This window comes from Mauremys mutica, chromosome 9 (assembly GCF_020497125.1).
Source record: "Mauremys mutica isolate MM-2020 ecotype Southern chromosome 9, ASM2049712v1, whole genome shotgun sequence".
NCBI lineage: Eukaryota > Metazoa > Chordata > Testudines > Geoemydidae > Mauremys > Mauremys mutica.
The window spans coordinates 38573842-38589256 of record NC_059080.1 but is presented as its reverse complement, the minus strand read 5'-3'; the positions used below and the strand labels follow the sequence as shown (position 1 = coordinate 38589256).

The window sequence follows — 15415 nt, the reverse complement described above, 5'->3', positions numbered from 1 at the left end:
TACAGAAAGTTATGCATTTTAACAGTGGCTAATGTGGTTTGCATCAGCACTACCGCTCTGGGTTCATTAACCCCAGCTGAGCCAGAGGACTATTACAATGGTACCCCTGAACGACCTATTGTAATAGGCCCGTGTGGATGGGACCAAACTGTGTTATGATTATGTCACCCAGTTCAGTCACAGCTCTTATCAGATCTACACATCTTTTTTAGTTCCTGGAGGAGTAGCATGAGTATTCTAATATGGTTGTGAAAAAAGGCTAGTTTAACACAATGATGAGTCTTCCATCACATTAGGCTAAACTGCATTCTTTAACAATTGTCAAGGGAATTTAGTGCTGCTGAAATATGCCAGATTGACCAGGAGACGTGAACCCGTTGAGCCTCAGAATCTGAGGCTGATAATGCAGGCTCTTTTCATACGATCCCTCTGCTGCTAGAGGGGAAGTTCAATTTCTGTTCTCCTTGGTCCCTGTGTTGAGATTACCCACAAAGGTGCCAAAACGCTAATTAGTGTCAAGTGTGGTGCCCGGTGGACCCCCATGCACAGAGCCCAGGCTGGCTGACTGACTAGGAACATAAAGCTGTATCACGCAGTTACTGTTCTTTGGGAGAGACCTGCTTCATTCGATTAAACCAATCTTTATTAGCAGCATGATATGCTCTATAAGCATTACCAAAGGGCTAAAGCTTCATCCAAAGCTGCCTGAAGTCCGTGGGAGCCCTTTCCATTGACTCCAAGGGGAGGAAGCTTGGAATCAGGGGCTAAAAGAGAGAACACTGTCAGCAGCTGATCTCACAAATCAGGCAGCATAGGTTAGGACTTCATGGTACTGAATGGGCTTTCATCCCCTGAGTCTGTTTCCTGTCTGAGTCTATTTTTTATTTGATAGCAGGTTGCTGCATGTCTCCATGCTGTTTCTGCCATCACTTTCCTTCCCCCTTTGTCTCTTGTTCTGATCATTTGATGAAGAGTCTTTCTCATGTTTTTTTTTTTTGCTTAGCATGTAGCAAACATCTCTCGGTTTGCTTGGCTGCACAATGTTCCTCCCTGGGTTGCTGCTGAACTTTGTCTTCTCTGTTACTATTTCCATTTTGTGGTCACTGAGTTTATATTTGGCAGGACCCTGCTTTTATTTTGCATATTTGTGCTGGGGGTGGGGCAGTCTGCTAGTACAAAGGGTCATGTTTAGGGTACTGACCTCTACCTAGTGAATAGTACAGTATATATTGTTTTGATGGGGTTTGACTCAGTATCTTGTTTATTACTATTATTTTGTATTATTTATATTGTTGTAGCACCTACAAGCCCATCATGGATCAGGATGCTATTGTGCTGGGTGCTGTACAAACACAGAGTATGTTAGTGTATGAATGTGGCTCTTTCCTCCTTTGGTCCAGAAGTTAGTACAGTCGAAGCCCGGAAGGGATACTAGGTAGGAATGGAGTATGTTTTGATCAGGTTACTGATTGCCTGAAAGCTGAGCACCCACAGCTCGCATAGACTGCAAGATTGTGGGTGCTCAGCACCTCTGAAAATCATGTTAGCAATGGAGGTAGTATATGCTGCTGTGGTGGCACCAGAAGATGAGTGCTCTTCCAGGCATTTTGATTAGCCAGGGGAATCTGCAGCTAATACTTAAGTGCAGAACTGTAAGTGGATGGGTTTAGTGGGTTTGCACGCTATTAGAACATAAGAACAGTCGTACTGGATCAGACAAATGGTCCATCTAGCCCAGTATCCTGTCTTCTGACAGTGGCCAGTGCCAGATGCTTCAGAGGGAATGAACAGAACAATTTATCAAGTGAACCATTCTCTGTCATCCAGTCTCATCTTCCGGCAGTCAGAGGTATAGAGACACCGAGAGCATGGGGTTGCATCCCTGATCATCTTGGGTAATAGCCACTGATGTACTTATCCTCAATGAACTTTATCTATTTTTTTTTTAAATCCAGGTATAGTTTTGGCCTTCACAACATCCACTGGCAATGAGTTCCACAGGCTGACTGTACATTGTGTGAAGAAGTACATCCTTTTGTTTGTTTTAATCAGATTGCCTTTTAATTTCATTGTGTGACTGCTGGTTCTTGAGCTATGTGAATGAGTAAACAACACTTCCTTATTCACTTTCTCCACAGCAGTCATGATTTTATAGACCTCCATCATATTCTGCCCCCCCCAGTCACCTCTTTTCTAAAATGAATAGTCCCAGTCTTTTTTTAATCTCTCCTCATATGGAAGCCATTCCATCCCTCTAATCATTTTTGTTGCCCTTCTCTGTACTTTTTCCAATTCTAATATATCTTTTAAGATGGGGTGGCCAGAACTGGATGCAGTATTCAATGTGTGGGCATGCCATGGATTTATATAGTGGCATTATGATATTTACTGTCTTACTATCTATCCCTGTCCTCATGGTTCCTATCATTTTGTTAACTTTTTTGACTGATGCTGCACATTGAGCAAATATTTTCAGAGAACTATCCATGAGGACTCCAAGATCTCTTTCTTGAGTGGTAACAGCTAATTTAGATCCCATCATTTTGTATGTATAGTTGGGATTATGTTTTCCAATCTGCATTATTTTGCATTTATCAACATTGAATTTCATCTGCCATTTTGTTGCCCAGTCACCCAGTTTTGTGAGATCCCTTTGTAGCACTTCGTAGTCAGCTTTAGACATAACTATGTTGAGCAATTTTGCAACATCTGCAAACTTTGCCACCTCACTGTTTATCCCTTTTTCCAGATCATTTATGAATATGTTGAACCTCATTAGTCCCAATACCGATCCTTGTGGGACCCTGCTATTTACCTCTTTATGCTGTGAAAACAGACCATTTATTCCTACCCTTTGTTTCCTGTCTTTTAACCAGTTACTGATCCATGAGGGGACCTTCTCTCTTATCCCATTACAGCTTACTTTGCTTAAGTGCCTTTGCCGAGGGACCTTGTCAAAGGCTTTCTGAAAGTCAGAGTACACTATTTCCACTGGATCCCCTTGGCCACAAGGTTGTTGACCCCCCCCCCCCAAAGAATTCTGCTAGCTTGGTGAGGCATGATTTCCCTTTATAAAAGCAATGTTCTCTCCTCCCCAACATACCCTGTTCACCTATGTGTCTGACAATTCTGTTACTATAGTTTCAACCAATTTGCCTGGTACTCAAGCTTACCAGCCTGTAATTGCCAGGATCACCTCTGGAGCCTTTTTAAAAAATCCACCATCCTGATTTTTGGCAGTGGGCATTTGGGACAAAAGCTTACTTTTGCCAAAAAACTGGGGTGCAGAGGAGTGTGTGACGGGATGAATGGCGCTGCCAGCCCCGTGGGGGGGGGCAGGGCTCAAGCGAGCAGCGACCCCAACCCCAGCCTCTCGAAGGGGGCGGGCAGTCTTGGGCACAGCGATGGGGGGGCTCAGGCTAGCCCCACGCGGTGCCCCGTTTGCCCTTTGGACGAGGGGGAAGGAGAGGGAGGGAAAAGCAGAGCGTGGCAGGGGTGAGGGGCGGGGCCAAAGGGGACAGGTAGCTCCAAACCCCGCCCCCCAGCCCCCACGCCTGGTGGTGCGCGCGGCGCGTGCCCGGGAGGGGGCAAACCCGCCTGTAACCGGCCGGCGGGCGCATGCGCGGTAGCGAGCAGGGCGGGGAACACACCGGGCTGGCCGGCGCCTGCCCGTGCCCTTCCCCGGCTCAGGTAGGAGGCGGCGGGGACGGGCGCGGCGGCGGCGGCTCTGCGGTAAGGGGCGTGCGGGCCGGGGATGGGTGAAGGGGGCACCGACCGCCCTCACCAGCCCCCCGCCCAGCTCTGCCCCCGGGGTCCCCAGCGCCCCTCACCAACCCCCCCATCCTTCCCCCGGAGCTCCCGCTGATCCCCCGCCCAGCACCCGCCACCAGCGCCCGGCTCTGCCCCCGGGGTCCCCAGCGCCCCTCACCGACCCCCCCGCCCTTCCCCCGGAGCTCCCGCTGATCCCCCGCCCAGCACCAGCGCCCGGCTCTGCCCCCGGGGTCCCCAGCGCCCCTCACCAACCCCCCTATCCTTCCCCCGGAGCTCCCGCTGATCCCCCGCCCAGCACCCGCCACCAGCGCCCGGCTCTGCCCCCGGGGGCCCCAGCGCCCCTCACTGACCCCCCCCCGCCCTTCCCCCGGAGCTCCCGCTGATCCCCCGCCCAGCGCCAGCGCCCGGCTCTGCCCCCGGGGTCCCCAGCGCCCCTCACTGACCTCCTGCTGATCCCTTGCCACCAGCACCATTGGGTCTCCTACCTGGTATAGCAGCCCCCAGCCTTTCTGCCCCTCTTCCCTCCCCCCCCATCCCCCCCGGGGCTCAGCACCCTCTCCTCCACCCAATATAGCATCTTCCGGACTGCTCCCAGCACCTCCACTCAGCATAGTACCCCTGGGTGTCCCTCACCTTGCCCCCTTGCTGCCCCACACCTGGGGCTCATTACCCTGGGCATCCTCCACCCTGTCCTTAGGCATCTCCCCACACTGCCCCCACCCCTGGAGCTCATTACCTTCTGGGCACCCCCCTCACTGCCCTGCCTGGCACCCCCTGAGGATCCCTGTGCTTTACCCCCCCACCCCCCTTAGTCCTGGGACCTGTGGACATCAATCCCCCTGTCCCCAGGCAGGTCCTGGCACTGTCTTGTTGCCTGGGCAGCTGGAGAATGTCCCCCATCCATAGGCCCATGAGGCCCAGCACTGTTGCAGCGCTATTGCCCTGTGTGTTGAGGCGGTCATGGTGATGTTACAGGGAGTCAGGGAGAGGGGGAGAATTGAGTCTCCCATGTTGGAGCATAACCCAGGTCCTTGCAGTGAGGGATGCTGGGCTCTGAGCATTAATTCTCATCTCCCTCTTACAGTGATAGAAAGCTGGACACATTTATTACAAAGCCTTTTTTGCTTTCTTCTGAAGCTGCTAATGGATCTAGGGAGAGACTTACTAAATTAGATGTAGCCTAAACACAGACCACCTGCTGTACCATACCTATGCCTTAGTTATAGACAGGTGCTAGTGACCTGCATTAAGGAAACTTACTCTCTTCTTTCAGAGCAGCATCTATCGCACATTAGGTAATAAAGGTAATAATTGGAGATATACCAATCTCCTAGAACTGGAAGGGACCTTGAAAGGTCATCAAGTCCAGCCCCCTGCCTTCACTAGCAGGACCAATTTTTGCCCCAGATCCCTAAGTGGCCTCCTCAAGGATTGAACTCACAACCCTGGGTTTAGCAGGCCAATTCTCAAACCACTGAGCTATCCCTCCCCCCATAAGATATTAAGAGTCCATTGATAGTTAATAAAGGGTTAAATTATTAATATTGGTTACAAGCATGTTACAGACCTGAGTGGTATGTATTATAGATGGTTATAAGCATATCAGTAGGTGTCATAGCTGTAAGTCATGTTTATAAGCAACCTGTTTACCTGTTGGACTCTATAGCGATCTATACCAATTGATCAACTATTTGTTAAAACACTGACCCATCAGTCACTAGTTAATCCTCTGTAAGTCATTTATAGATAGGATATTAATATAATGTCTGACTGCTCGTTCCATCAGAGGGGTTTGCAGCAACATGTGCAGAACTGGGTAAAGTGCTCTTGAAGTCAAGCTGCTTTTGACAAGGGATTTAGAGAGGAGGATCAGAGGGTTTCAGCTGTCAGTGGTGAGTGGGAAGCTTTCCTTGGTCATCTGGCACAGGGGAGCTGTGCTGTGTTTTTGGGGCTGGGGGGCGGGGGGAGTTTGTTCAGAATTTAAGCTTTCATTAAAAAAATCTGCGCTCTTTGGAGATACTTCTAGAAGGTTACCTTTGCAACCTTTGCAACTATGCAGTGCTATTGTCCTGACTAGGCGTAGAGGTTGCTCAGTACTCTTACTTAGGTCTTTGCTGAGTAGCAGTGAAGCAAAATGAACAAGACATTGGTCAGTTTCACTTTGCCTGCTGCAGAGAAACTGGGGTAAATCTCAGTTTCATTCAGTTGGTATGTAGAAGAGCTCTGTACAGCAGAGTAACTTCTCTTGGGGCAGAAAGTCAAAACCAACCAAATAAACAAAAAACAATGTAAAACAGGCTGCTGGAGTGTAGAGTGAAGTGGAGGTCTTCCCCTTCCTAAATGATAAGTCAGGAGCTTCTGGGATTGGGAGGGAACAAGCTATTTCTCCCTCTGAGTACGCAGAAGGGGGTGGGAGTGCTGGTTTTAAATTAATGTGCCATTTACTTGCCAGAGGCTGATATGAACAATGAGGTCCCTAAGCAGAGTCTAGGGACTCTTGGCATGAATTCTAGGAGCTGAGGTTGGCAGGGAGCTCAGCTTTTAGCAGAGCATTCCCCTGGTCCTCATAGTGAAGGGCCCTCAGTTTTCATATCTGCCTCATGCTAACAGGCTTAGTCCTTTGGCTAGTAGGTTTTGGGTACATTTCCAAGCCCTTGATCGTATTTTGGAGTGTGTGGATTGGTTGTCCAGCCAAATCCTTATTTATTGACTTCCCAGAGCGTCAGCTCTATCTGTCCTGAGGGAAGTGTCTTTGGGACAGGGTTACAAACGCTGCAGAAATTGTTGCTCATTTGCCTTTGCCCTTCTGCCAGCTCTCCTTAACTTACCCTTTTCCAGTATGATGGTGACGAAACTAGTGTCCAGGTCAGAAATGAAGAAAATTCTGTTATTGTCCTTTGCTCCGATTCAGAATTACAAGTGAATGGAGATGCAGCAGACTGAGCGTAGCTGTGGATAACTCATTAACTGTTCTTTGTTTTTTAGTGAATGTAACGATTGCGAAAGGTGACATCTTGACAGTCCTGGAGACTGAAGTCATTTATCGCTAGAACAGGTACATTAGACAGCAGCAGTATAGACCTCCCTCAATCCTCTGTTGTGTCTCAACACCAATTTGTAGAACGTCTCTAGGGGAGAGAGGGCAGTTTAGTCCTTGGCCTTTCTGCAGAAGATGCAAACATGTGAACCTGTTGTGCTGGTAGTTCTTGCACATGGACACCTGTTCATTAGGAAGTAGGCTGAGCCTCACAAGGTCACTTCTCACAAGGCCACAGCATATCATATTGATGTGAAACTCTTTAATAGGCAGATTATCATGTGATTCAAATAGAATTGTTTCAATGTATTAGGTGTTGCAAAAGCATAAAGAAAGTCCCTTCTCTGAAGAGCCTACTCTTAAAATTGATCATTTTTTTATGCTATATCAAGAGTTCAGCATAACTGTTTTAAAAAAAGCCTTAAAAAGAGGAAGTACAGTAAAAACACTACTCTCGCTCAGTTGGAGAAGTACCAAGCTCTGCATGCGAGTCTCCTTGGCAGAAAAAAAGCATTGCAAACAGAAAACAGCACAAAAACAGGGGCTCCATGATTGAGAAATGCCTTCAGAGCTGTATAGGGAACTCCCCAGAAAGAAAACACACAATCTTACAGCTTGACGTGGGTCAGTTAGTTTCCCTGGAGTGCTTTAGATAAGCTAACAAACCACTCCTCTTATACTAACATCAGCTCTTTTTGACCTTAACCACCAATCAGTTTAGTGAGTCAGAGACATGAAATCCAGCCTACCTGAAACTGCTGAGCTAAAGGTTGAATCATGGAAACAGAGTACTTCATGACAAAGAGGAGGAGGTGACAGAGGCTTACTTTATTCAGTTTTTTTCCTGCCAAACCCTAAAAATTGGAGTATCCCATTCATAGACTCATAGACTTTAAGGTCAGAAGGGACCATTATGATCATCTAGTCTGACCTCCTGCACAATGCAGGCCACAGAATCTCACCCATCCACTCCTGTAACAAACCCCTAACCTATGTCTGAGTTATTGAAGTCCTCAAATTGTGGTTTGAAGACCTCAAGCTGCAGAGAATCCTCCAGCAAGTGACCCATGCCCCATGCTGCAGAGGAAGGCAAAAAACCTCCAGGGCCTCTGCCAATCTGCCCTGGAGGAAAATTCCTTCTCGACCCCAAATATGGCAATCAGTTAAACCCTGAGCATGTGGGCAAGACTCACCAGCCAGCACCCAGGAAAGAATTATCTGTAGTAACTCAGATCCCACCCCATCTAACATCCCATCCCAGACCACTGGGCATACTTACCTGCTGATAATCAAAGATCAGTTGCCAAAATTAGGCTATCCTATCATACCATCCCCTCCATAAACTTATCAAGCTTAGTCTTAAAGCCAGATATGTCTTTTGCCCCCACTGCTCCCCTTGGAAGGCTGTTCCAGAATTTCATTCCTCTAATGGTTAGAAACCTTCGTCTAATTTCAAGTCTAAACTTCCTAGTGTCCAATTTATATCCATTTGTTCTTGTGTCCGCATCGGTACTAAGCTTAAATAATTCCTCTCCCTCCCTAATATTTATACCTCTGATATATTTATAAAGAGCAATCATATCCCCCCATAATCTTCTTTTGGTTAGGCTAAACAAGCCAAGCTCTTTGAGTCTCCTTTCATAAGCCAGGTTTTCCATTCCTTGGATCATCCTAGTAGCCTGTCTCTGAACCTGTTCCAGTTTGAATTCATCCTTCTTAAACATGGGAGACCAGAATTGCACACAATATTCCAGATGAGGTCTCACCAGTGCCTTGTATAATGGTACTAACACCTCCTTATCTTTGCTGGAAATACCTCGCCTGATGCATCCTAAAACCGCATTAGCTTTTTTAACGGCCATATCACATTGGCGGCTCATAGTCATCATAGATCAACCAATACTCCGAGGTCCTTCTCCTCCTCTGTTACTTCCAACTGATGTGTCCCCAATTTATAACCAAAATTCTTATTACTCCCTAAATGCATGACCTTGCACTTTTCACTATTAAATTTAATCCTATTACTATTACTCCAGTTTACAAGGTCATCCAGATCTTCCTGTATGATATCCCGGTCCTTCTCTGTGTTAGCAATACCTCCCAGCTTTGTGTCATCCGCAAACTTTATTAGCACATTCCCACTTTTTGTGCCAAGGTCAGTAATAAAAAGATTAAATAAGATTGGTCCCAAAACCGATCCCTGAGGAACTCCACTAGTAACCTCCTTCCAGCCTGACAATTCACCTTTCAGTATGACCCATTGTAGTCTCCCCTTTAACCAGTTCCTTATCTACCTTTCAATTTTCATATTGATCCCCATCTTTTCCAATTTAACTAATAATTCCCCATGTGGAACCGTATCAAATGCAGTGAATCTAATTTACCTCAATTTCAGTAAGGCATTTCCTTTGTCTAAAAAATCTGTTACCTTCTCAAAAAGGAGATCAGGTTGGTTTGGCACAATCTACCTTTTGTAAAACTATGTTGTATTTTGTCCCAATTACCATTGACCTCAATGTCCTTAACTACTTTCTCCTTCAAAATTTTTTCAAGACCTTGCATACTACAGATGTCAAACTAACAGGCCTATAGTTACTCGGATCACTTTTTTTCCCTTTCTTAAAAATAGGAACTATGTTAGCAATTCTCCAGTTGTACGGTACAACCCCTTCAATTTTTCTGAAATTCCCTAAATTAAGAGGACTCAGAGCAAGGTCACAATACATTGTGAAATCTTATAAAAATGCCAAGTATCTCTTAAAATTTTTGAGGAAACAGTGTTTGAATCGCAGTTCCATAGTGTCAGGGAGAAAGGTAAATGAAAAATTCTCATCCATTTGTGGTGTGGGCACTGTGTGAATCAATTTGTGAGTAAATCCCCTTTACCACTTGCCTTTGATTTTGACATGCCTTAGCTCCATTGACTGCAAAAGCTGGAGGTGGTTGGATCTTCTTCATGGTGCTGTACTGCACTCCTGTAAAATCAGTAGTCTGTCCTTTCCTCTTGGGGTGTATTTCTCAAACTATCCAAATGCAAGGCAAAATGTGTGACAAAGACCTACAGTGAGGGCACAGAACTTAAAATGCTGTGTGATTCCTTCTTTTAGTGTAAATAACTTTCTGTACCCTCCATTGCATGGTTCTTTATTTCTGAAATGAAATGGGACCATTCCTCAGGATGGGACAGTTGAGGTATGTTTTAGGGCTTGTCTACACTTGAAGTGCCTCAAGCATGGCTGTAGTGCTTCAGTGTAGATGCTAACTACATTAACAGGAGGGGTTCTCCCACTGATGTAGGTAATCCACCTCCCTGAGAGGTGGTAGCTAGGTCGATGGAAGAATGTTTACACTTGGGGTTAAGTTGGCTTAACCACTCTGGATTTTTCACACCCCTGAGCAATGCAGCTAAGCTGACTTAAATTTCTAGTGTAGATCAGGCCTTAGGGACAGAAATTATTTTCTTCTTCAGCTCCAGTGATTCTGGTTATAGGGACAAGTAGCTGTTCAATCAATCATACACTTCTGTAACTCAGCTTATTACCTGAAATTTTTGTTCCTGTTCAGAGAAATTAATTGATGGATCAACTAGACTTTATTCAAGGAGCTGTTTGTTCTGTTTTTTAGGTTGTCTTACTCGTGCACCCCTCCTGTGTTGCTGCAATGACTGGAAAGTCCCTGCTTTTAAAGGTCATTCTCCTGGGGGATGGTGGAGTTGGGAAAAGTTCCCTCATGAACCGTTACGTCACCAACAAGTTTGACTCGCAGGCTTTCCACACCATAGGGGTGGAGTTCTTAAACCGCGATTTGGAAGTGGATGGACGTTTTGTGACCCTCCAGATTTGGGACACAGCAGGGCAGGAGCGTTTCAAGAGCCTGCGAACCCCCTTTTACAGAGGAGCAGACTGCTGCCTGCTGACCTTTAGTGTAGATGACCGCCAGAGCTTCGAGAACCTGGGCAACTGGCAGAAGGAGTTTGTCTATTATGCAGATGTGAAGGACCCTGGCCACTTCCCATTTGTGGTCCTGGGCAACAAGATAGACAAACTTGAGAGGCAGGTGACCACAGAAGAGGCCCAAGCATGGTGTTTAGAAAATGGGAATTACCCTTACCTGGAAACCAGTGCCAAGGATGACACCAATGTGGCAGTGGCCTTTGAGGAAGCTGTGCGGCAGGTGCTGGCTGTGGAGGAGCAGCTGGAGCATTGCATGTTGGGGAACACTATTGACCTGCACAGCAGTTCCAAATCAGGATCTTCATGTTGTTAGGAGTCACCTGGGGATTGTACCCAGGACTGAGTGTTTAAACAGAACACATGCAAATGGCTTTTGGGCATGCTGAGGTATGCAGACAGAAAGGACAATGGGTGGGGTCACTGGCTGTAGGAGTCGCAGCCTTTCCAGCTGAATAACAGTTGGAGTTTATGGGTGTGAAGAAAAGGATTTAGGGGAGAGATCTAGTTAGGTGCATTTGGAAGTAGTTCTCCCCTCCCCTTCCTTCTTGCTAACAGATCTAAGGATAGGGTTAATCTGAGAGGGTTGCAAATTATGGTCTGTGGCAAGATTTAGCCACAAAATGAGACTTGCGGAGTGCTAGACATTCCCCACATTATTTTATTAATGAACTGAAAAGTACTAAGCCCACTAACCTCTGCTGCACCTCATGACTGTACACTGCCAAAGTAAGGTTTGATCAGTTTGCTGCAAATAATAAAACCAAACGGGAAAATTTCAACCTTGAATTGACATGAGGGTGCCAAGTACAGGAATGACTGACATAGTTCTGTTGCTTAGGTTAATCTCCTGGCATCCTGCCCTGCCCTAGTCTTTTTGACCCTCTCAAAAGAAACTTGCTGTGTGGTAGAATGATGCTATGAGTGCATCACACTGGAAAGTAACAATATTCCAATAATTGGAAGAACAGGGTATGAGGGAGTGGAGTATGTTTGACTGTTGCAGCCTTAATTCTAGACAGCTGCCTACCATGGTCAGTTTTCTTCCCATATCTAACTTTGCTCCATATGGATGTTACTTTCCTAGTGTGACTAGCCTCCTCCTAGTTTGTGTGCGACCTTGTTTTTTTCTGAGGCTCAACACTAGATGGAGCTGCTCACCTTTTGGGTGACACCGGGCAAATCCTACCTCGCTCATAGTCTCAATATCTTGCCTGTGAGGAAGGCTTTAGAATGAATGTGGCGGACAGTAGACTCTGTGTGAATCTTTCGTGGGTCTCTGTGCCATGTAATTACCAACAGATCATGGCCCCAGCTACAGGCTCCTACACTGTCGATGGACTGAATGACAACTAGAAGTGCAGATGACTGGGCCTGTAAAACCACCCTTTCGTAAGTGCGCTGGTGTAGCGGCCCTGGTTCTGGCTGTGCTTTGTTAGCCCAAGGGTCGCTGTCTTAAGCCACTTCAACTCATCTCATTTAATCTGGATGCTGCAGCTCTGAATCAGTTAAATCTGCTCTCTGCAGGACCTAAGAGCAGCCAGGATACTGGGAGTTAATTGCTGGTGAGGAGGACAGACCTAACAGGTGTCTCATTGCACTGTCCTGTTTTTTCCAAAAGGGTGAGTTCAGTGAACTCTGCATTTACTGCAGTCTTAGTGATCTGGTTGATAGATTTGAGTGGTAGGGAAGCCATTTCAGCTAATTGAATCTTCCTTACCCGGATGACTGGCTCTAGTCAGTGGGGAGGAGCTCTGGGCAGCCTCAAAATGGCTGAAAATCAACATTTTGTAGAGAAAACATATTACAAATAAACCCGGGGCTTTGCTAACCCAGGGCCTGTATGTGGCTACCAGTCTCAAGCTATCCATCTGTAGCATTGGGATCAGTGCTTGCTTGCTACTATGTATTCTGCAGATTTATGCTCTTTTATCCAAGATTATGGTCTGATGACTCTGTCTGTAACTGTAGAGAGGCCTGTCTAAGAGAGAGCTCCCCTGCAGTCATCTCAATGGTGAGGAGTGCAGCCATCATGGGCGCAGTTGATCCCAGGTTCCCCTGCGTGAGCCTTGATGATAAGTCTCACAGCTCAAATACAGCAGCTTTGTTAACTTTGTCTGCTGGACAATGGAAGTTAGTCTCAGTTGCGTCTAGGCTCCTGCTCTGCAGGGGGAGTGTGTACTTTGGATTAACACAAGATAAGTCCCCTCTATCTGGAGGGCAATAATGTGGAAGTGATGATAGCTGCAAAGATACTATAAGGGTGGGGCCTAATTTTAGTGATGTTGGGCACCTGCAACTCCCATCGACCTAAATGGGGCAGTGCTTGATGCTTTTGGAAAATCAGACCCATGGTGTTGACCGGGGTGCCCTGCATCTCCCTAGTTACACTTTGCTTATTCTATTTTTATTTAGCAATCTTGGATTTCCACAGGCGCCCTCAGAGGTACTAAGGGCCTTGCCTTCATTGTAATGGTACTGGATAATTGCAGTGGAAATTCTATGACTCAAACTCTGTTTCCTATAGTCCTGGTTAAAGACTTAGTGTAGACAAATTTGGGAACCATGTTTAAAAGTTATTCCAGTTGAGCCAGTTCAAGATGATCCAGTGTGGATGGGCTAAAAGGTGTTAGAATGTTTATAAATCATAGTGATGGAGCCTAAATGTATTTAGTCCAGTTAGGCCAGATGTTAAGTGAAGCCCCTTTCTTTTTGACCATGCTACTTTCCCAGCCTAGTTATCGCATGATCTGTCTGAGCATCGACCCTTTCTACAACAGAGTACAATTACTGTGAACAAGCTGTGATGTGTGAGGGAGAATGCACAGCAGTGTATCTTCCTGTACTTTGGGTGCTTGTTGACGCTTATGGCTGAAGCTTGAAAACCTTCACCGTATGTGAACTGTGCATATAGGTTTAATAGCTGTCTGTATAATCCTGAAGTGTGTTAGTGTCTTTCGTTTATTTTTAACAAACTATATGGTTAATTTTTTAAAAAGCTGTATGTATGTAAACTCCATTTTTAAAAACAAGTACAGTATTTTCTGTGTATTCATTTAATTTATTTTCAACCAATGCGCACACACTTCCTGGGAGAGCCAGGATCGTGAATTCTTCATTAAAGGTCGATTGCCAACTGCTTGTCTTGGCTGGCCCCTCCTTGACACTCTCTGCTGCGATTGCTGCTGCTAAGAAACTGGGGTTGTAAAACTGATAGTTTACCTTGATTTTAACCAATAAAACATGGATGTATAAAGTGAATTCAGAGCACAGCTGCTTTTTGGTCACCAGGCCACTATCCTCAGTTGGTGTAAATCTCGAAGTCAGTGGAGCTACTAATTGACATCACCTGAAAGTCTGGTCTGGATGTGGCAGGGAAATGTAACCAAGGCATCCAAGTGCCATGTGTGCAATGGGGTTGGTTATTTCTAAATATTTATAACAAGAATCATCGTCTAAGAAAAGCAGCTAGGGGAAGTGCAGGGACTCTGATCATGCCCTGCAAACTTGGTGGGATCAAGGCTTGATTGGACATCTTGCACCATCCTCTTCTTGTGTACCTATATAGCACCCGGGCACAATCTGACCCTAACATGATCAATGAGCATTGACACTACCAGTCTGTTTAAAACATTCATCAGTTGGCAGTTTCAAGCACCAGGGATTTAGCCACAAAGCCAGAAGCCTTGTAAAGCCAGACCACAGTTTGGTAGATTGAGTAAATAAACACTTTAATGGCTGAGAGCTCCCAGAAACTCTGCCAGGCTTTCTAATTGACCAAGTTTGCCTACACATGTATTTTCCTGTTGGTTTCTTCTCATGTCCTGTTACAGAATCTGATTGCTTATCACCTCGCAAATGTTTTCAGTGGAAATGATGCTGATGCCACAGCCAGAAGAATGGGACTTCATTTTAGGGGCAGACGAAGCGTTAAAAGTATCCAAAGAGCCTGTTTTCATGCAGGCATCAGAGGATGTGGTAAGAGAAATTCCCAGTAATTGTCAAACTGGAGCAGTGCTGTTTCTAAGAAGGCTTTACTATCAATTTCCAACATTTGCCTGAAATAGCCACTCTAACTGCATGAATCCAGCATTCTCTCACTTTGACTTTTATTTTAGCTCCCATTGCAACTGTAAGGGCCAACATTATTTATGTATTCTCCTCTAGGCGCACAGTTATAGATAGCTCACTGCTGCCCTGTGCTGAGTAGGATTCAGCAATGGCATGGGTTAGTGGTTGGAGGAGGGGCTGCTTCCAGCACCAGTGATGGCCTTTGTGGCCTCAGGTAAGTTGCTTGGTCTTCCTGTGCCTATGTTCCCCAAGCTGTAAAATTAGGGAAATGATACTTCAGCCATCTTTGGAAATGGCTGTGAAGTTCTTTGGCTGAAGGCCGTGTGTATAAAGCATTAGTCTCTGTCAAGGTTCATACAAAGGGAGGGTGGACAGCAGCTAGATGTGAGCTAATCAGCTCCATCTGATGGGAGCATTCCCTGTATGACCCCTTGTCTGAAAAGGAGGAAAGCATGAGCTTCTGGTAAACATTTGGGTTTCTTCAGCACTGGCCATTGAACTGTGTTCTAATTAAGTTGCAGCTAAACTCATTTCAGACATGGTTTGGCTGGTCCGGAACTCGGTTAAATAGACTTTAAAGAAGGGT

At 46.0% G+C, this 15415-nt stretch overlaps 1 protein-coding gene across 5 annotated transcripts; it reads left to right on the top strand.

Annotated features, from left to right (window-relative positions):
- Nucleotides 1-794: 794 nt before the first annotated feature.
- RAB9B (RAB9B, member RAS oncogene family) lies at nucleotides 795-13996 on the top strand. Of its 5 annotated transcripts, none has more exons than XM_045031618.1 (3): nucleotides 795-815; nucleotides 6757-6826; nucleotides 10433-13996. In XM_045031618.1, exon 3 carries the CDS (start codon nucleotides 10469-10471, stop codon nucleotides 11072-11074), a length of 606 nt encoding a protein of 201 aa, XP_044887553.1. In that variant the 5' UTR covers nucleotides 795-815; nucleotides 6757-6826; nucleotides 10433-10468; the 3' UTR covers nucleotides 11075-13996. The 5 variants fall into 5 exon arrangements, with proteins under 5 accessions (XP_044887553.1, XP_044887549.1, XP_044887548.1 ...); XM_045031614.1 differs by lacking the exon at nucleotides 795-815 and adding an exon at nucleotides 3586-3690; XM_045031617.1 differs by lacking the exon at nucleotides 795-815 and adding an exon at nucleotides 3644-3732.
- The last annotated feature ends 1419 nt before the right edge of the window (nucleotides 13997-15415 follow it).

Excerpts from the sequence above, each read along its gene's own strand:
- RAB9B (XM_045031613.1), top strand. The coding sequence starts at position 3,619 with ATGCGCGGTAGCGAGCAGGGCGGGGAACACACCGGGCTGGCCGGCGCC. Across the intron at positions 3,691-10,432 it reads CGTGCCCTTCCCCGGCTCAG|GTTGTCTTACTCGTGCACCC; the intron begins GTAGGAGGCGGC and ends TCTGTTTTTTAG.